General features: G+C 34.5%; 1 protein-coding gene across 1 annotated transcript in view; it reads left to right on the plus strand.

Moving 5' to 3' along the window:
- The window catches only part of LOC106129107 (tumor necrosis factor, alpha-induced protein 8-like protein 2 A), a 47,537-nt gene extending 26,721 nt beyond the window's left edge, over window positions 1-20,816 (plus strand). Inside the window, exons 3-6 of the mRNA XM_060948549.1 lie at window positions 12,957-13,090; window positions 13,672-13,830; window positions 14,487-14,584; window positions 14,856-20,816. Coding sequence (XP_060804532.1) covers window positions 12,957-13,090; window positions 13,672-13,830; window positions 14,487-14,584; window positions 14,856-15,027 — 563 coding nt within the window. The 3' untranslated portion in view covers window positions 15,028-20,816. The remainder of the gene's footprint in view (window positions 1-12,956; window positions 13,091-13,671; window positions 13,831-14,486; window positions 14,585-14,855) is intronic.
- The last annotated feature ends 2,493 nt before the right edge of the window (window positions 20,817-23,309 follow it).

The raw sequence follows: 23,309 nt of genomic DNA on the forward strand, positions 1-23,309 counted from the left end.
GTAACTGTATTATTCAGGGTACCTCCTCAGCTGCAAGACGTCGCAGGGTTTATTTTTCTTCGCTTTTTTCATTTGGCACGATCACAGTCATTATCCCATTACTTGATTGTTATTAATTTTTAGGAAAAATAAATTGTCTCCGATATCGTCGTTGACAATGTCCGAACAGAGAAGTGCGGATGGTGTGGAGTCGACAGTTGATATTATGGACTTAGATAGTCATGGCATTATTCCGACGCCGACATCAACGACAACCCAAGATAGAAAACCATATATAGAAAACCATAGGTTCCGTAGCCATTTGGCTACGGAACCCTAAAAATATATGATATACATTACTATGTAAATTACCTTTGATTGAACGAAATCGAATAAGTAATTACGAGTAGTTTTTTTAAAACCATTACAAACTTATTCATTTTATACAAAATTTTTGCATACATCCGCAACTATATCATTGCTTATAATGTAATTTAATAATATATGTATGTTTTTTTGTAAAATTATTTTATTGTATCAAAAACAATAAAATATTCTGATGCGGACTCCACAAACTTTATTCGGGTTACGTGAGGTCACGCGCCAGCGGCTACGGTGCGGCGGCGATCTAGCGGGGTAAGCTGGTCGGGGGTGAGCCCCGCGCGGGGTGAGCCTCTCGCCCGCATCGAGGTACATGTAATCTGAATGTAGCGCCTTAAACGAGAATTCTGTTCCTTCATTTTCAGAACAAGGCAATAAAAGAGCACTCATCATTTTTATTATTTTGTATCTTTTATTACAAATTAAACTGTACTGAAATGCGGCCCCAATTTTACTGCTAAAGAAGTCCTTCAAGCCGGATTTTCTACTTAATGATCAAAGGACGACATTAATATAAAATGTGCGTAAAAAAGATTTGCTGTTTGTTATTGACCGACCCTTCCCAAATAATGACTGTTTAATGGAAGTGTAATATGAAATACGAGATTACGCCCACGACTCCGCCCGCATCAAGTGAAAAAATCCTTTAAATTTTAAGATGCGACCGGGACAATTGCTAGGAGAATGGAAAGTAGACGGCCAAAGTTATATATATTGTTTTTTAAGTTCTTGTTCAGTTTCAATATATTTTTACAACAAGTAACGTTAAGTTGTAGTCTATCTAAAAAACGTATAATTTTGCCTAACTAAGGACAATGTGTCCATCCGATGTATTAATATATACTGATTTTTCACATAGACTTGACCCAGCATAAACACTTAAACCCGCTCAGATTTGTAATACTTAAAAATCTATTAAATCAATGTTCTTAAACTTTTAAGTGAAAACATTCTACTGTTTTAATTAAAACTTTTGTTGAAACATTTCCCTTTTAAGTAGATATTAATTAAGCAACTCATTAGCATCTCATCGGGTGTACACAAAACACAATACTTATCAAGTTACTCAATTTCATTATAAAATGTTAGAGATTAATTTTTAAACCACTTCAAACGAAAAAAGGTTCTCGATAGACGTAAAGGTTTTTGAGTGCTTTAGTAGTTTGTAGCTTTTTGACAAATATTCTTAAATTAAATATATTTAACTTAAACTAAATTTATTGAAATTTAAAATGACGTGTAAAAGTGACCTGCAAAGGCCTATTTTCTGAATAAAATATGGATTTAGATTTTTTGATTGATTCCACTTTAACTTTTGAAGTGTATTTTAAAATGCTATTGTTTTGTCATGACATCACTAAATTTATCTATAAGTGATGTCATGAAGTAGTTCTAAGATTTAAGATAAGTATCTTATATTTCTTGGATATGTATTCGTTCGCCTTGTTTAGTGAGACCTCACAGTGTCCTCTGTTACTCCAACAAAAGATTGCTTTAATTGCTTCCTACGAGTATGAGCCGGTCGGTGACCCCCGACAATTGTCATATTGTTGAAGATCTCTCCCATCCAGACGAATCTATTTAATTGGACCTTTTGTATGAAGGAGTATAATATTTGAGGGAAAAAACGTTCCTTTATGACAATATTCAAAATGCGTTATCCACAGCTATACTATACTAATATTATAAAGCTGAAAAGTTTGTTGTTTGTTTGAACGCGCTAATCTCAGGAACTAATGGTTCGAATTGAAAAATTCTTTTTGTGTTGAATAGACCATTTATCGAGGAAGGCTTAAGGGTATATAACATCACGCTGCAACAAATTGGGAGTGAAGAAATAATGGAAAATGTGAAAAAACGGGGAAAGTTATTCACCCTTGAGGGCTTCAATGATGCCCAAAATAACTATTCCACGCGGACGAAGTCGCGGGCACAGCTAGTAAAACATAAAATCCCCGCCTCTTTCCCGGAGCAGTAGGCAGAGATTACATTAATATTACTTCTTGAAGAGAGTGATAAATGTCGATGTAGCTAATAAATTATGCAGGAGTTGTGGAAAGAAGTAGCTTTATTCAAAAATATATATATATTTGAAATTTAATTAAACATTGAACAAGTTAGGTGAATGTCTTAATCCCTTAGGGGGTAGGCAGATAACTGTTACTAAAAACTGACCGCCACGTTCAGCTGTATGGTGTTAGGTGAATTAGGGGATACAAGCGATCTTTAATTAACTATTTGCATCTCATTCATACAGCTGAACTTGTTTAAATAACAAACCTAAAGGCAAAAATGTATAACTAAATAAGTCTCATTAGGTTAGGCCGGTGGCACCCCATTGTAGGGTTAACGATGGCCTCGGGGTACAATTTCCCGAGCCGCGAACCTCTAATGGCCACCTCGAACCTTCACCGCGAATATGACGTCAGGATCCGCTGAAAAGGTTAACTGGTGCTAGTCATTACTAATGCTTTTATTCTTAAGTTTAGCGTGGAGGTTTATAAGGGTTACTTATATATCTATGAAATGTAAGTAAGAAAGTTTGACCCTAAAGTTCTCTGTCAGACCCAATGGTTGACTGGTAGATAATGCTTCCAGCAATTGTGCTATACATTTGTATTTTGTGCAATGAAGTTTAAATTAATAAATAAATGTATGTATCAGAATTTTGAATATAAAAAGGACACTGACTGACTGATCTACTGGCATATCTAAGAACTATCATATCTGAGAAAGACTTGAGATTTAGAGCACTAGGAAAGGTTTGCCTAAAATTCTCGCGGGAGCCTAAATTAGCGAATTTTTTGATTTAATACACCTCGTGCTTTTGCCGATGAAGGCGCACATATCCCTCATATTTCAAGCTGTTAACACGACAGTGTTACACATTGAGTTACACATATCATTGACGCGACTATTTTATAGACTTAAATGTATTTCCATAATAAAATTTGTCCGTGGAAAAGCATCTTATGTACGTTGGCTCACTTCTTTTCCCACGGCCCGAATAAATTTCTCGAAGAGTCGATTTAAATAATTGCTTTCAAAGAGGAATTTCAAACCAACCGAGATGAGATTCACAGGATTTCGCGCGGATTTCCAATTTCTGAGAATGCCGTCGTGGGTGCTGTAAATGTTATAATGTTTATGTTCTGGGCTATAAATAATAATTACCGATATTTAAGACAAGAATAGTGCAGGTAGTCGTTAAAGTTTATTATTTTCCGGCGACTCGGTTTAAGAATGTTAGAATTTATAGTAAATCATAAACTTCTTTATCCTGGGTTTAGTCCCGGTTGCATACTCTTCACTCCGGAGAGGAGCCCGGGTCCTGATTGGATAGTAAGATATTTACACGACATATTACCGATTCGACCGACGACGCTCTCATAGAAAATCATAAACTATGAGATGACTATGAGATAATTACTTGTATGTAACATTTAAAGGTTTTGTTGAGTTTAATTTATGGCGCTGTAAATTAAGCAACTATTGTCTTTATTCCAATGAATTTATTAACAGAACATTGGCGTTGTGTGTTGAATTTCATAAATATGTAATTTGTAATATTTTGTACAATTATCTGCTTGCATTTCGTTCTTGTGTACGGCTTTGTTCAAAACTTATTTAACTCAGTGTTCTGAATACAACGATTATAGCAAAAGTTTGAGCTATTAACCTACCAGATGAACATACAGGTGTAAATCACATTTATAACTTCTGCGTATATCAATTCCAATTTGTGGTTTATCTCTTGGTGTTGTGTGAGGGCTGTTCATGTTTTATAAGCATCTTCTACAGGTACACTACCTCTCAGTTTGCCATGTCTAAGTAAGACTTGCAAATTCGCCATAGAAATTAAAAATTCGACCCTCTTTCTCTCCTTAACTTTGCTTCCAGTTGTCCCGCTTCGTGGTCAGGTTTCGATCAGACTGCGATTCGACTACGAAATCGAAAGGAAGACCTTTCGATTTCCTTCCTTCGATTTCAGACATTTTTGTTTTTCAGTCTTCACACTCCCAACTAATATTATAAATGCGAAAGTAAGTTTGGTTGTTACCTTACGCTTTATCAACTGAACCAAACTTTCTCACAATTAAAAGTCTAGAAAAAGACATGCGTTACTTTTTAGCCCGGTAAAAACTATGCTTCCCTTCGGATTTGCGAAAAACCTCTCATCAGAGTATACTATAGCTCCGAGAATACGTTTTGAACACGAAAAACCAAGACCTCGACCCAGAAGAACCCTGATCTAAGAAACATCGGGCCCTCAACTTGACTTTGCCTGGTCGCCCCGTCAAGGTCTCCGCGGCACGCGATATGGTAATGTGGCCCCTTATCTAGTTCCGGCCAAACCTTACGTTTGCTGAAAATTGCCATGATGAGTCATACCATCGTGCATTATGCGGTATTTACTGCAACATGTTCGAGACAAGCTTTTTAAATAATTACATAGTTAAAAAAAAGTCTTTATGGGCAACCCTGGTTTTATACGAATGTTGTTAATGCATGTGCTTACTTCTCTCTTACTCTATTTTTGAGGTTCACCGCTTGGTGGGAGAAAGAGGGACAATAGATATATGGCCTATCAATTTTCTTGAATCAATACTCTAATAGACACCAAGGTGCACGATAGTTGAGAAGGAATCATTTCTTTAATCGCAGTTTTATAGTGTTAACTTAATTAGTGTTAAGTTACTAACATTGTATTTATTTGTTTATTGTTTAAACTGTAAAACAGAACTATTAATTAAATAATACGTGGACCAAAAATATTAACATCGGCCTCGATTATCGCATCATTTCCGGATGAGCGCAAAATTGACGAATCAATCACAGTAAAGTGGTCTGAGTCAGCTTAAAATTTGAATAAATCCAATCATAAAATATAATGCTTATCATACAAATCTCGTACAAAGTTAACGTTATATAAATCTCGTAAAAAATTAGCGCACATTTTGATTAAATACCAACAACTTGTTCTGTGTTTTTTTTTATATCAGAGACTTTCTTTCTACTCTTTGAGCAAAATAGAATGTAAAAAAAAACTAGATACATTTTTTACTCCATCTTTCATATGGAATAGAAACCTAAACCCCATTATAAAAAATCTCCAGTATCCCTTTGTAACTGGACAACCTTGATCTAAACCTTCGTATATGGTTTATGGTAGTTCATTATTATTTTACGCAGCGCTGCGGCAAAACCATAAATAAAAAACCTTAAACCGCTCGCACCCTAATCGCCCTTCTAGGATCGATACTCAACAAGTTTATGTACCCCTGAACTGTTCTCCGACCTTGGATCCAGCCCTGGACTAAGCCTTTCAGGGTTTACGATTGACGGTGACTCGCTAGAAACGAACAATCGTCTGAACCAACCACTTATTTATAAGAAAGGCGTTGAAGGTATGTATTGTTACAATTTTGCTGACGTTCTAAACGTTGCCAAATATTTTTATAGTAAATTGTTTTGATTTCAAGTATATTGTTCACTCTCTATAATGATTCTCATGTATTAAAGGCACACATACATAAGCTAAATAAAGCTAATAAGAAAATTTAACACATGGATGAACTTATTGTAGTTCTTAAGTTAAGATAATAAAAGACATTAGTCGCATTAATGTGACACATTCTTCTTCTTATAAATCTATACAGAAATCTCTAAAGGAAATTCACTGAAATTATAAACGATATATTTTTCTTTCAAGCGCCGTAGCAAAATCTAGAAACTTACACCAATATACGTTCGGATTCGTGAAAAAGTGTTCAATTTCAAACATGAGAGGTTCTTATCCCTTCGTTCAATAGAGTAAGCAAATATCAGTAGTTTTTCTAGTGCCCTTAACCTTTCCCTTATTGCCCCTTGCGCCAATAAAAGTTTCAGTTACCTGTATAAACGAGTGTAACACGTGACCTCCTTCTATTCTGACGGCTATTCCAATATAGCCGTCAGAACAAATAGAAGAATCAATCCACTATTCCTTCGACTCAGTAGTTCTTCGCAAGTCTATGTTTGACTCGGTGAAGTGAAAGGATTGTTTTGAAAAAATAATTATTAATTTGAATTCGATAAAAAAAATATAAGTGTGTAACTAATAAATTGAAAACTATGAAATTAATTGACGTTGTTATTTGACGATTAATGAAATGCTACTAACTGTTATCGGTTACTCTGCCATCAGTTTAGTTATGTATTGTATACAGATATAGATATTATGTATGTATATATTTTACGAACATGAGACATATTGTACAAACAATGTTTACTACTTTTAAAGATTTAAGCGAGGCCACTTTTGATCACTTTTGATAACATCATTTCAAAGTTGAAGCAAGCCAGTAAATAAAATTACGTAAACAAAATGACTCCGTCAAACCCCCGGGGGGTGAACTTTGTACATTTACATGACGGACGAAAGCCTGAAATACGAATTACGGGAATCGCCTTTGAATATAAAATATTCATCCCGCTTTGTGGCGTAATCCCGGTACAATTTATTTTGTAATGAGCAGTCTGACGTCTGACAAACATACATATAGTCACGTCTATATCCCTTGCGGCCAACAGTCCTGAAGAGACTGACGGGCCACGTTCAGCTGTTTGGCTTTATGATAGAATTGAGATTCAAATAGTGACAGATTGCTAGAACCATCGCCTAAGAGTCCCAAGTTTAAAAGCCTATTCCTTAGTCGCCTCTTACGACATCCACGGGAAATGAGATGGAGTTTTCCTATTCTTTTTTATATTGGTGCCGGGAACCACACGGCACTTCACACACTTGACGTCTGACACAGTAGTTATATGAAATTTCCTTTGATTTCATATTCGTCATAAACTAATAGCAGCGTGCGCAAAACTGTTGTGACTACTTACAGATGAAGTTGTTATTCCATATGAAACATGAAGATAAATTTGACTTTGGCTTTACAAAATCAATCACAACTTGTGCGTAGTACACTTTACCTAAACAAAAAACCCAACATACTACTGGCGATATTGCCTTGCCTCCAAAATAAATATAAAATAAAAAACTCTGCAACCTTCGATAGTACTTTCTCACTTTATTGTATCTCTTCCCTTGGATGGTTTAAAAGGCGACTGAGGGATAAGCAAATAAACGGATTCTTCTTTAAGGCGATGGGCTAGCAACCTGTCACTATTTGAATCTCGATTCCGTCGTTAGAGCTGAACGTGGCCTTCGAAACTGTGGCTCCGTCTACCCAATAACGTATAAAGACGTGACTACATGTTTGCAGTACGATAAACACGTTTTACCCCATCAGGGTAGATTGCTTTCCCTGCTTTATCTAGAATCTATTATCGTCCACGTGCGAGAGGTCGGCTCCGTGAAGGCAACCGGTATATTTATTGTTTTGATTTGTAGTAAATGAAATACACTACGGACAGTCTTTGCAAGACTGTTGGCTCTGTTTACCCCGCAATGATCAAATACACTGCGGACGAATCACAATCATAACAATTGAAATAACCAACCCCAAAATTGAGTTAGATAGTTATGTAATTCGATCTATTATCGATAGTTATATCTATACCTACTAATACAATGAAATTATATTTTATACAAACATAAAATCACGCCTCTCCCGGAGGGGTAGGCAGAGACTACCTCTTTCCACTTGCCACGATCTCTGCATATTTCCTTCGCTTCATCCACGGTTTCGGGTATTTTTGACCTGACCCTTTACCAGGACGTCCTTAATTTGATCAAGATATGTTCGTCTAGGTCTTCCCACTCCGACCTTTCCCTCCACACTCTCCATGTATATCTGCTTAGTCAACCTGTTTTCATTCATCTTAAATTATATTTTATGTCTATACATTAGCTAAGAATCAATCAGAAATAAATTAATATGAATCTTAGCGAGTTATATTATTAATAAGACGAGTCCGTCAACTGGGATCGCTTAACTAGTGTCTAGCTTCGTCCACGAAAATTTTGCGCCTCATACAAATATAGTGATAGATGTATACCGGGATGAAAGGTACCCTATGTCCTTCTCCATACATACATATAATCACGTCTATATCCCTTGCGGGGTAGACAGAGCCAACAGTCTTGTGAAGACTGATAGGCCACGTTCAGCTGTTTGGCCTTAAGATAGAATTGAGATTCAAATAGTGACAGGTTGCTAGCCCATCGCCTAAAAGAAGAATCCCAAGTTTATAAGCCTACCTTTTAGTCGCCTTTTACGACATCCATGGGAAAGAGATGGAATCGAAATGTAGTTTGTTCCGCCGCTTCTTCTACACATGCGCTTTGGAAGCGGTAGTAGTTATAATTAGATTTAAGTTATGTGACGTCAATAAGTGATACCTTGTATCCAATTTTGAAAATAAATCTATTCTATTCTAATAGTCCTATTCTTTTATCTATTGGCGCCGGGAACCACATGGCAACCTATGTCCTTCTCTAGACTCTTAATTATATTAAACGTGATATTTCGAGAAGATTCATTCAGTAGGTAGCCCGTGAAGAGGTAACAAACAAACAAATAAACATACTTTCGCATTTATAATACTCGCACAGCAAAAACTTGAAAGTTATAATAGTATATGTTTAGACAAATGTCGCCGAATACGTAATCCCTTGTTACCCGAAGAGCAAACACAACCCTTAAGGAAGATTTAACAATTTCTTTCCAAATTCTGGAAGATCTAACGATATGGCAACACTAAGCCTATCAGGTACCGTAGAGCTTATAAACCGACAGCAAATTAACAGCACAAAAGGTTTTCTTAGGGTATTTTCCTTATGAGACACACGTCTTTAACCCTTATAGGTAGAAAGAGCTAATTGCCCAATTGGCGATAGTAACGCATCGTTCAGCTGGTGACTTAATGCTGGAATTGAGATTCAGAGAAGGTAACAGGTTTTTAGGCTACCGTCTAAACGATTGCCGTGATTGAGTGCCGTGTGGTTCCCGGCACCAGTACAAAAAAGAATAGGACCACTCCATCTCTTTCCCATGGATCGTAAAAGGCGACTAAGGAATGCGCTTACAAACTTGGGATTCTTTTTTTAGGCGATGGGCTAGCAACCTGTCACTATTTGAATCTCAATTCTATCATAAAACTAAATAGCTGAGAGTGGCCTATCAGTTTTTTCAAGACTGTTGGCTCTGTCTACCCCACAAGGGATATAGACGTGACCATATGTATGTATGTATGTCTAAACGATAAATCCTTAGTTTTTAAGCCTTTTATCTTGATTAACTTAAACAATATGCGTAGGAAGAGAAGCAGACGGGGGCACACTTTACAAAAGCATCACAAAATCTTGAGATTCCCGTGAGAATTTACAAAAATCTTGAGATTCCCGTGAGAATTTACAAAAATCTCCCATGGCTGTTGCCTCCGTTATGTCACACCTACACCATCGTATTTTTGTGACAAATTCCAACGAAATCCGTCGAGCTGTTTCGTTAATAGATATGTCAGTCAAATTATCCTTTTAGATTTATAACTGAAAGGTTATTCCCTGGACTACATTCGTGACAAATTTGGGCATAAAATGAAATCCTCGAAAATTGTTAAATCAGAGTCTGTATTAAATAGGAAATTTCTTGATGGGTTTTGAATACACGCGCGTATTACGTCCCTTCCGGCTAGAGGCTGGACAGAGTCAACATTCATAAGACCACGTCAATGATGAAATTGAATGTAGATCGTAGAATATCTGATTTAACATATAAAATATGATTTTTATTATGAATCTTAAGACGACAGCTGCTTGCTCCTTTATTGGAACTATGTGTTAAAAAGTTTAAATAATGAAATTCTCATCATTTATGTACTGAATCATTTAAGAAAGCAATAAATATGTGACTATGTGTAAATAGAACGTTAAAAGGGAAAGTTCAAGACGAACGTATCTTTAACTTTAAGATATCGGGGTTGTTCTGACATAAGGACAGGTCGAGAGTACGCTTGAAAAAATTATGAATGGATCGTGGCAATTGAAAATATAAGTAACTAGCTGTGCCCGCGACTTCGTCCGCGTGGAATAGTTATTTTGGGCATCATTGAAGCCCTCAAGAATGAATAATTTTCCCCGTTTTCTTCACATTTTCTATTATTTCTTCGCTCCTAACAGTTGCAGTGTGATGTTATATAGCCTAAAGCCTTCCTCGATAAATGGTCTATTCAACACAAAAAGAATTTTTCAATTCGAACCAGTAGTTCATGAGATTAGCGCGGTCAAACAAACAAACTCTTTAGCTTTATAATATTAGTATAGATGTGAATATGTTATGATGTTTTGAAGCTACAAGTGAAACTAAACAGTGTAGATTGCAACTGGATCAAACAAGTCTCACTGCCTCACGATTGTTGTAAACACGCCTTCACGAGACTCCTGTCCTAGTTCTGATTCAATTGAGCCGCAATTGTCCATTGTCATCGAATTGAATTGAAACATACTGCACGGCGTCAACATCGCCAATTGAATGTGATTGATTACTGAGCCTAAGTAATAATAGACAGAAGTTTGTTTTGGCAAAACGATACTGGTCTTTCATTCAAGTGTTTTAATGACTCTTATCTATACAATGTGCATTCATACACGGTTAAGATTAAAGATCTACATATAATTGTAAATTGACGTCCGGTGAAAATGCTACAGTGTAGTTTGTTCTACCGCTTCACACAAACGTACACATGCGCTTCGGAAGCGATAGTATTTATACTGGATGTCATTAAGCGTTATCTTGCGTCCTATATTTTGAAAATAAATCTATTTGTATTTCTAATGATTGCTTTAATAAGCTGTTAATAAATGGCAAAAGATATATTCAGACGGCTGCGACTTTTTTGTCAAATAATACTAATCTTTAATATTCATAAGATTAATTGAATCAAATTGAGATTAACAGAAGCAAGGTAATACTTTACCTTTAGTACAAAATTATTATTTTTTTGGAAAATATTTTCGTGGTTGGCAGAAAAACTTTCGGATTCCATCTAAAAATCCACATTAAGTCAGGAAATTTTCTGCTAAATACTGGCTAATGATAATAGCGCACATTAAAAAAACATGTGTTTTCTTTGAGATTTAACGCCAGCCATGTAATGAGAGATTGTATGCGTAATCAGTCGGAACGGGATGCTCCAATAACACTATGGTATTGCAATTGCACGATAACTTAAAGTTGACACAGAGATAGGCACTTTGAGAATTGTCGATTTTCATACAATCGACTTACCGCTTAAGGTGAGTGAAAAAACATCGCGAGGAAACCTTCACATTCAGGCAACTGGATGTGTAACCATGATCGATACAATACGGGTTAGGTTCTCAAACAAACGTTGCGGAAGTCAGATGGGAGTCGCTTCGTGTAAAAACCTGTTTCACTCAGTCCAGGATCCAGGGTCAAAGGCATACCCCACGGGCTACTCTCCAGAGTGGTGAAGATGCAACCTACTACCAACCAAACCAAAGAGGACTAAGGCCATGTTTTTCTTCTGTATTCTAGTCAATTTGTAAGAAGCGATTGTTGCTATAAGCGTATTATTAGATGATGCAAACTCTCTTATTCCGAGAAATACTGAAACTTTAATATAATAATCTGCCGCTGTTTCATTGTTCTGTTGTGATTTATTTTGTAATTATTTATAACGAATCAAAATCAACTGATTTTGATGAAAATTAACACAGACTAAATCCTCAGAACTTCCATTTAACTTCTGGGAATTCTCACGGGAGTCCTGGGCAAAATGACACATACAATTGTCAGATTTATCAGGCCACGACTGTATCTTTTTAATACCTATAAATCTAGTTTAACAACAAAATCGCGGATCTATATAAATATTTTCTTTTCACTAGAGCACAAATGAGAGTAGAGGAAAAACAACAAAAAAATGACATAACATTTACTTTTTCAGTGTCCATTACTTTTTAATTTGTTTCCTAATCGTAATTTGCGTTATTTAAACCATATTTACGTACCTTACCAAATGCTAAGCGATGTTTATTTGGTTCAAGCCTGTTATAAATAAAACAGTTATAAAATTATCCTGACTTAATCACCCGTTCTTCATTACGATGGATAAATAAATCGTGGAATGTCGCGATGTTTACTTTTCCTTATACGTGAATATTACATTCCTTTATGTCCTGAAAACCAATCTTCATTTGATGATATGTATGACTTCTGACTAGATACACGAGAATTATAATGCGTCCTTACATGATGATGATATACTGGTACTATGTTTAAACACAAAATTTTACCTACATATAAAATTAACTTGTTGTAAATTTCTATTTAATCAAATAATAAATAAAATTGGGATTCTTCTTGTAGGCGACGGGCTAGCAACCTATTTGAAACTTAAGCTGCGTGCAAATGCATGTGGCCCTTCAGTCTTTTCAAGACTAAGCCCTGTCAACCCTGCTAAGGTTATAGACAGGATTACCTATATGTATGTATAATCAAATACAGTATGAATATGACCAGAAAACAAGAAATGTGCTGAATAAAAACCAAAAACGGAGTTATAGAAATCACACCATCGTTAGTCAATTTTTATGCAAGAAATGGATATTTTATAAAAGTGTTTATTTTCAGCGATGGAAGGTGGCGCGTGGTGCGCCCGCGACATTTCGCTGCGCGCGCAAAAGAAGTTCCTCTCGCGCGTCGGCGGCGCGGCCAGCGCGCGCGCACTCGTGTTGGACGAACACGCCGCCAAGTTGCTTGACCAGGTTTGTTTTATATTAATAACAGACCATACATAGGTTATGTGTAAGGGGCTCCTTTCCAGAAAAGTGAGAATGTAACCGGGAGGAAGGAGATATATATCTACGCTACATAGGTATTTAATGTTTACTTCAAATTTCTATGGCATTTCTATTTACGTCATGGACGTTTGATTGGCATCTTCAATTTGGAAGCAAATCTGGTGAATAAAGGCTGAGGTTTCCTTAATCTGAATACGACTAAAAGCAGCAGTCTGATAACTTATCAAAAATTAATATTTAACGGAAATTTTCCGCCCATACCACTAACCTAGAGAGGGTAAATAAAGTAAAGAAGCTGCTTCTGTTTGACCTCCCCAACACTGCAAGAAAATCTAATCCAGGATGAAACAAGCAACCGTAATCTAAGAAAAGTGATTACACATCCAGATATCTAATGTATTAAATTTCCTTATGATGTCGTCCCACAATCTTCATTCATTGAGTATCTTTACGTAAAAAACGCAAATGACTCAATGACAAAATATCAAAATATTCACTCGACACCACAAATCGTTCAGTATATTCTTTGTATTGTTCTTCCGCAGTTCCTCACAGTCCTCCGAGAGCGAGTTGAGAAGCGGGAAGCGGAGAAGTTGGTGAAGCACGTAATCAAAGCGGCCGTGAAGCTGGGAGTGCTGCGGAGGCACGGCCAACTGTCCGCGGCGGACGACAGGGCGCTAGCGGCGTTTAGAGCCAAATTCCACGTGAGTTCTTTACTGATACATATATATATATATATATAATCACGTCTATATTCTTTGCGGGGTAGACAGAGACAATAATCTTGTAAAGACTGATAGGCCACGTTCAGCTATTTCATTACTGATTTACAAAGAATTTACTTTAAAATAGTGGGAATTAGGATTGGCTTTAATGAAGTAGAAGTGAAGCTCAGTGGGAGTGTTAAATTTGCTTTAAAAAAGTGAGAATTAAGACAGAGTGCGTAAGGTAAGTTTAGGCATACCTCCGAAACACATAGTTGGCTACAGCCAACTGTCGGTGGCAGATAACAGGATTAGACTAAACTGTAGATGCCGAAGATCAAGCAAATAAACAGACAAATGTCAGGCGGAGACATTCTGGCAAAAGGTCAGGTCAAGAGTGCCTACCCGAAACCGACTAGCTTGCATGAAAGATGTGGTCTCTGCCTGTCCCTCCAGGAAAGAGGCGTGATTTGTGTATGTAATTGTCAGAAAGCATGCTTTGAACGGGCTCTAAAACCTGAAAATCTAAACTACGGGCTATAAGTGCACACTCAAAGATCATAGACAAAGGTTAACAATATAGCATAATATTTGATATATTTCTTGTCTTCTTATTAATTACGAAGTTTTTATAGAATAATTTGTTCTATTTCCAGACGGTTTTGATGGCGGTGGTATCATTCTGCGAGGTGGATTTCTCATACGACCGCGGATTCCTGCAAGACGCTCTGCGGGACTCTCATCAATCACTCAAGTGCGTATTAAATATTTCTTCATATTGAAATTATATTGAAATCAAGGCATTCGTATTTCCTAGGAGCATTGGTGTCAAAGAACCGATAATAATTTCAAGTTAGAAGACCTAAAGTTATGATGCAAATAACCAAAAATTTATGATCGAGAGAGGAATGGGCTGCGATGTAAATCCAATGGTATAACTAAGCAGTGAAAACTTTTCATAACTTTTATCATCTACTACTGTTCAAGTAAGAATATTCTAATATCAAGTTTTTCTACTATTTCAGATCAGTGGTAGAACGCCACCTTTCCGACAAATCGGTGTCTCGTCTCGCCGGCGTGTTTTCCTTAGCCTCCCGAGGGGATCTCCTCGACTCCTTATTCGCTGGGGAAGTGGACGAAAATGTCCTCAAACTAGCCCGAATGCTCCGCAAAGAACTCGACCGCGGATTACTATAATCCGGTCGAATGCAGTCGCATGCGCCGCCAGCCGTCCCACTACCAAAGGTGAACCATCTCAATTAGGAGGTTTATAATGAACGATTCTTCATTGAATCATATTAATGTTATCTCCATAAATGGAGATTCTTGAATGTTTCTCAGGGTCTTCACAGGTTTGACTCGAATGTGGGGTTAACGTCATTTTGATGTGGATATTTCTGGACAAATAATCGGATAAATCTAAAATAGTACTCTAATTGGAGTCTTGAACCACAGTAATAATCTGAATGCTAAGACAATATTCAGATTCGAGCGTTCTTATTATTAATATTATTATAACATAAATTATCGTGGATCTGAAAGATCTTTACCTGTTATCAAAAGATGACAGAGGCTAAGCATTTCAAAATAGGTATATTAATTAAGATTCAAGTTTGTAAAAAGAATGCCTAATTAAATCAAGACTATTTTTGTATGTCCAGATTTAAGAAGAAACATCCGAATTTTTGCTTGAAACTGTGTCGTAATTTCACACGTAGTGCTTAGAGCAAAGTGGAGATTGCAATGTTACTACTCTCTAAGTACCTAGTAGTATTTTTAAATTTGGTAGAGGTTAATTTAGTTGCCACTTTAATTTGGACGTAAGAAACTTTGTATGTATTGTAAGTGACACGAGACAATGTTGACTTAAACTTCAATTTAAAAAAAAAATATGGGAATGACATTAAAAAAATAAAATTTTCTTAGTTGCACTAATTTATAAGTGCTAAGAAGTTGTGACGTCTTACTTCGTTAAATGCCATATCCTGATGAGAGAAAAGTTATTATACTTAAAATTATATAAGAGCATTTGTAAAATTTATTTTGCCATGCATTTAAGCAATTCTGGGATTATAATCTTATCTTTTACTTATTTATTTACTTAGCTCTATTTGGTTAGCTCTCTCGTTATTTAATTTTATGTTTATAAATTACTGCCATCCTGATAATTTAATTTTCCATCTTTGATATAAAATTTTGCATTTGACATTTTATATTTTGCCTAGATGGCGCTAAATATTTAAGTTAAAAAAAAAAAAAAAATCAAAAATATTTTTATTTTCTCTCAAATATCAAGTAGTAAATGCAATAGGTAAGAATATGAATATGAGAGACTGGTGTCTGAACTAGGCAGATGCCTGTATCTCAGAAAACCAGCCTCCCCCCACTTGTGGTTAACATAAGTCATGATATCTCATGCACAATCTCATATGAAAACAAAAAGTATTTATTTAACTAAACATATGTAGACTATTACTGGAGTAACTATATTATACATATATTGAGACAAATGTGTATATAAATAAACATTAGTATATCTACATATATGTATTCCACATTAAAATACAAAAATACATAGATAAATAATTATCCCGAGAGGGAAATAAGCTGACATCATGATTTAATTAACTACATTTAGCAAGTCTTCAGTTTGGTCATAGTTTAAGCCCTGTAAGTAATTTGAGACAATCTTAGAACAACTATATTTAAGTAGGCAGTACAAGTGAAATTGGCGATTTAATTTATTATATAAATATGGTCCCAGAAAACAGAAAAAGCGGTGTGAGAAAGCTGTATTAAAAGAGAGGGATGGAATAAAAGGAGGTCTTCGAACTGATCGGGATGGGACAGTAGTGACCTTGTGTTGTTTCATTATAGTATTTAGTATAAATAATTGTCTTACAGTAAGCACTTGACATTCCTGATATAAAGTAAAAGTTGAGTACAGAAAGGGTTTGAATTACAAGTTACATTTTATTCAACTGCAGTTTTGAAATTAAATCTCTGTAATGTAGACAAAGACCAAAAGCGAGAAAAGAACATTAGAAACGTTTTAAAAAAGGATTTAACACATGGATTTATTTAATGTTGATCACTGCGGATTAAGATCATTAGCGCCATCTTGGTTCGAACTTCCAAAATTACACTGTACGTTATGTTTCTCACATAGATCATCACTTAGGCCTAAGTACCAGTTTTATATTCATCTTTAATAATAAAGTGAAGTTAAAGTTGTAAAATCATTTAAAATTATATCATATCAATATTCCGAAATAAACAAAAGACTAAGTGAGGAATACTCAGCAAGGAAATATTTGATAATATTATTAAATTACTAAAATTTCTCTTATAAGTGAGAATGTGTGAAGTTTTATAAAGTGAAATGTGTTAACGATTTATCATTAAATTATTTTTATTTCAGGATATTTTATTGTTACGTTCAACGGTTGAAATTTGGGTTGATAAGTAAAAGTTTTATAGTGTCACCTATTCTTAGGAAACTGTGTTTTTATTTTCGTTTTTTTGTATCGTTAATTAAAGCTGCTTTTTGTTTGAGCATGTTAAAATAAAAATCTCATTAAAATGACAGAAGACCTCACAACTGTCGCGTAAGAAAAGTTTCCCTAAAAGCTTTATTTTACACAAGTAAGTAATATACTATTTAGTAATATATAGATACTATTACAGCACTTATCCTTTTACATATTTATGAAACTGTCTGATTTTTTTTAGATATAGTATTATTCAAAAACCAATATTTGAGAAATTGAATAAAAAGACAAGTCAATCTCATCTGTAATTGTGTGTAAACTCACGTAGTAATAAAAAAAAAATTAAACTGCCCGGTATTTTAATTCAAAAAGGCATAAGAGCAATGAAACCAATGTATTGGGAATATTTATTGAAGCAAGCGAAATTTGGGAAAAAAATCATTTTTACATTTGGATATAAGAAAAATATGAGTACAACAAATAATATCAGTATAGGTTGAAATTTAGGTTCAGTTTTTACATCACTTTATAAAATGGATGAAAAAATGAACTTAGCTATTTACGAAAGCGGGAAGAAAGATACTTACACTTATATATATATATTATATACTTACACATCAAATCTGTAAAATTAATTGCAATATGCCCTAATTTATTGCCAGTATTTTAGATTTTTATTCAAATTAAAAATACTCAATTGTACTCAATTCAGACTATGTCGTTACACGCGTCTTGCCTTGTATGTTATTTAGTTACTGAAAGGAAATGCGCATTTAGTAGCTGTAAATATGATAGTATTATAGAATTTGTAAATTTAGTAATCCGTGAATTCATGGATTTGTATGTAATAATTGTATAATCATAATATAATGAGGGGATGATAATTGAAATATTACCAAATCACAATTTCATATTCACAGTCCAATAAATGTAAAATAAATAATTAACAATTAATTTTTCCGTGAAGTATTTGGTGCAAAGATTTTTAATACATTGACAGCATTGTCACGTTGAATTGCTATGGCAATCCTGCGCACCAGATAAGCCTGTGAGCGCGGTTCCCCACTTGTTTTGAATTTAAGGTACCAAGAAGAAATTTAGAAGATAAAATTATTTCATAAGGATGTGTTAAGGACCATGTGTATTCATGTAATTTTATATCGATTTGAAACAACACCAGTGATAAGATGATAAATCTTAGCAGTCACCAGGCTTGTTCAATACCAATGATTTTATTCATATCGATTAGCAACAGCCATACGGTTAAAAATTGAAATGAAAATGTGACTCTATGTTATCGCTTTATACATACCTACATACCGTCACGTCTATATGCCTTGCGGGGTAGACAGAGCCAACGGTCTTGAAAAGACTGAATGGCCACGTTCAGCTATTTGGCTTAACGATAGAATTATCGCTTTATCCCATAAATTATCTGTGTGGTTTATTGTTTGTACTTGTAGATATTCTGCAGTTACCAATGTATTTAACTCGTTCATTACGAAACAAGAGCTAAGTTAGTATAAGAATTTAACATAATGTTAATCTTTAATTTGTTAATTCAACGTTTTCAAATTATAAGTTACGAACTAATTTAAGACTGCTTTTTATATTTGTGCGATGATTTTTAGGTTTGTAGGATCATGAAAATAATCATTTTTACAATATTTCGAAGACAAATATTAATCGAATTTTTTTTTTCTAACTCTAAACTTTGTAACTATATTATATCGTAAAATTTTAAAATTGTCTCAATAACATCTTGTATTTTCTATAATCGACATATATTTCGGACCAATATCTCTTAACAATAACAGAGTTGAAACATATCTGAGCGAAATTCATATCTGTATCTAGCAATAACTTGTCTGTTTGTTTGTACTGTTTAGCTCGTATGAACTATATCTTGCCTAATATCACTGTTAAGCGTTAATTGTAACTTTGACGTTTGGCTAAAACTTGTATGATTGCGGGTAACACGGATTTCTGAAGGAATAACTGCACCTTAATGTTTTTGTAGATTTATTTATTTACTTATTTATGTACATCAAGTAAAAAAATAAGAATGGAACTTATTTCTAGAGAAGTTCTCTTTAGTATATGTATTTTTTTAATTTGTTACTTTTATAAAGAGACTTGATTTTTACGAATTAAGAAAGTTGTTTGCTTAATTTGAAACACCTTTTTTCATATATGTAAACAGAAATATTATAAACTATTGAACTGAACTTTTCAATCGTCAGTCAAAGAGTACTTTTTCAATTCAATTTGAAATAAGTGATGGGCTTACAACCTATTACTCTTATTTCCCTTTTTTCAACATCTTACAACCGAATTCTAGAGACAGAGACTTTAAAGCACACAAAAAAATGTTGTGAAAATTATTTTTTATCCAAGTGTTGTTATTCCTATCAATTTGTTGATATGGCATCGTTATCAGAGAATACAGAAATGTGATCTCTGTATTTTGTGATCAGTATAAATGCTTACGGACTAGACGAAATCTAAGAAACGTCCACATAGATTGTATAACTAGACGATATGTTACTGTTCACTTATCACATATAGTAAAATGGCACGATTTGGAATGTTATCTGTATTAGCAATGCTCGGAATTATGGCATTATCTGTGGAAATATTCTGCTTTCTTTGCGAAAGTTTTAGTAACCACAATGACCACATGCAGGCTCTGGCTTATTCTCTAGGAAAAAAGAAAATGGAACGAATGCCAGTGGGGCTGATCAGGAACGTTGATAAAGCATATGTCCTTATCTTGCCGCTATTTCTATTTCTTCGGTTAACCTTAGAGCAGTAATAGAAAAAATGAGACATAGGTACGCCTTGTCGACGTTCATGAATAAGCCATTAAGAGGGTGATGATGATTGGGTATAAGGTTGGAGACTCTCAGGCTAGCTGAGTTAAGGTCAACGCTCACTTACGTCTAAGCGTCTGCTGAATCATTATCTTCTCTAGGGGAATGAAAAAATAATTGTTTAACAAAAAAACTTCATCAAAAGCATTTGGTGTAGGAATGCATACCTACAGTTAACCCTTTGCAAATTTGTGCAAAACAATAAAGTTTTTGAAATATGAGCTTGTAGACAATTATACACAAGCTTATGTATATTGTATACAATCTCACATTTCAAAAAAAAATATTATAACACACGCGTTTCATACGTGAACGGTGACGCATAAGTCGGCTGCGTCCTTAAAAAAATACATCTTAGAATTGTATTCACTGCTAATAAATCTCGGGCGATATCGAAAATAGACACATCAAAATCGCTACAAATGGTCTTTACGAAAATATTACATTAGTATGTGATAGAAGTGTTTGTAAATAAATGCATTTCTAGCCTGTTACGAAGTAAATAAGCACTATATCATGACATTTTGCATGTAGATAGGGGGAGGTAGCCCTCCCTTGCTAGTATAAGCAACGAGGGTGGGCATTCCCGCTGTAATGTATGTATATTTTAATATTTGTTAAGCTGTGGTATATATGTAATAAGATTTGATATCAAATATACAATTGATAAGAAATAGTTTTTTGTTTCTCTTAAAGAAAAATCCGATTCATTGCAAATGTATTTCACTCAAATAAGTTTAATTTTGAGTGACATTATATTTGCATCGATTAGGCGCCATTGACCCTAACCAATGTTTAAAAATGATCGCTATAACCTGTCCAAAGTCGTAGCGAATTACTGCAAAAAGAAATCCTTTATTTTTATTTCATTGGAGGCATAGTGAAAGTCGACATTCTCAGTTCTTACTGAGAATTTTTTTTAAGTGTCCTGCAAAGGCTCCGGAGGCCAGATGGATGTGACTTACCCAATTCAAATTCTTGGGCATAAGGTGCAGCCCGGGCTTCTCTCCAGAGAGGTGAGGATCAAACTGGGATTAACCCCAGGTAAAAAGTGGGGGTAAATCAAACGAACGATTTTATGTGAAAGCACCAGTCAATAATTTATTCACTAAAATTTCCTTAGTATACAATCTGATTGTGAAGGTGTGTTCCATCTACGAGTGCGGGATCGACATATTTTTGATGTTATACGCAGACGAGATAAATTTTATGATATATTTATTCATAGTATTTTTGGCAAGAACTCTGCGACCCACAGCGAATTAGTATAGCAAATTTTGGATCTCCTGTAAACGAAGACAATTGCGAACTGTTTACGTATTTAAGTGTATAATAAAAAGTTTTCGCTCATTCTTTCAATATCCTTTCTATTTCTATCAGAATGATACGATGATAGCCTTCATTCGACCCTTTTTGAATAATAAAGTAAGAATAAAAAATAATGCTGAGAATGCAATGGGAAATATACTATATGCAGGATATCTTTCTCAATTTTAAATGCTACCTGTGGCTTGACTAACATTTGTTCCCAATGTCTTCTCATTTCTACCAAGCGTCTCCGTATCACATCAAAAACTGTTTCATCATAGCTTACATTAAGTGGTTTAGAGTAGAGTTGTCCTACAACACTCATAAACATCGATCAAATACAAAAACATTGACTTTTAGAAACAAACGGAGAATATGTGTTACTTCTAGAATATTCTTAACATTAACAATAAGATGAGAAGCGATGACTTATTTACATTTACGTACATTGGAATGTTGAAGTATGGAGCTCAGAGTTTGATACAATTTGTTTATCTTACTAAATGATCGTTGATTTTAGGAATACGGTACCTAGTTGTTTAATTTGTCGTAAGCAAGCGATAGTTAATCATAAAATTATATTGTTCTTTCAAGAAATAATACCCGTGATACATGTAACTATGCAGATATACTTATAAGAGTGACATCGCAAATACATAAACTTAATAAAATATCAAACATAATGTATCCAATACCTTATTTGGAAATTAACGATTACCAAAATAAGTTACGAAGTTATCATTTAGCACGACTGAATAAATTAAGTTGTTATTGTCTTTGCAAATAACAAATATAAAAACAAGTTATAAAAACGGAAGAAATGTTAAGTAAAAAATAATGGAAAGCTCTGTCCGGATTGAGATCACTGTTATTTATTGAGAAGCTTTTATCGTGAGCCATACGAAGAAGGTACAGGTGACTACAAGCTCAAAGCTTCGTCTTATGAGCTTTAAGCCATATCCACGCCAAACGTATAAATCAACCGCTACATTTTTTACTCTCTACATGAAGAGGTGTTCTTGATAATAACTTCGTCTTGTTGATTATTATAAACAAGTAACCTATTACTTATAGGAATCAATATCGGCATCTTTCAACCAAAGAAATGTATAATATACCCTAGATATTACCCTTAATTAAATTCGGGACTGCTGTCTAGTTTTAAGAACTTTTATCTCTTTTGTTCTCATGTAAGTGGATTTTGTAATCTTTATTGAGAATAAATTCTTTAAACCTAAACCTAATTATATTTAAAGCGTTAAAATCGCTTACAATATTCATTCTTTTGGATACAGTGATCAAGTTATGCGTTTGACGAGTAGGCGGGCTTACATCTACGGTCAAGGTAACACTACCTAATTTAGTATAAAATAGATTTATTTCTCTATCCTAATACTATACAATTACGAGCTAACAATTATAATGAGTATTTGACTGAATTAAAGATGTTTTTGGAAAAAAAATCAGTAGTAGGTAACAAAATATTTCCCCACGGTTTCTTGCACCTCTACCAGCGAAAAAGGTTTCTTTAATGATTCTAGTAAAATCAAACATGATCAACTTTGTTCAAATTTGGGAAATGATCTGATAGTTTATTCAAATTATTTCTCAAAATTGTACAAAATTTGCGGACTTTTTACGGAGAAGATATTATGTTTTAACTTTACCAATTTACAATAGTAAATGACGATTTGTCATATAATTTCGTAAACAGCTACCCTTATTCTAAATATATATATGTTCCGGTCAACTTGCAGTCGTATAGTAAACAAAACGTGGATTTTGGAAACTTAATTTCAAAATTGAT

Source organism: Amyelois transitella, chromosome 16 (assembly GCF_032362555.1).
Source record: "Amyelois transitella isolate CPQ chromosome 16, ilAmyTran1.1, whole genome shotgun sequence".
Lineage (NCBI taxonomy): Eukaryota > Metazoa > Arthropoda > Insecta > Lepidoptera > Pyralidae > Amyelois > Amyelois transitella.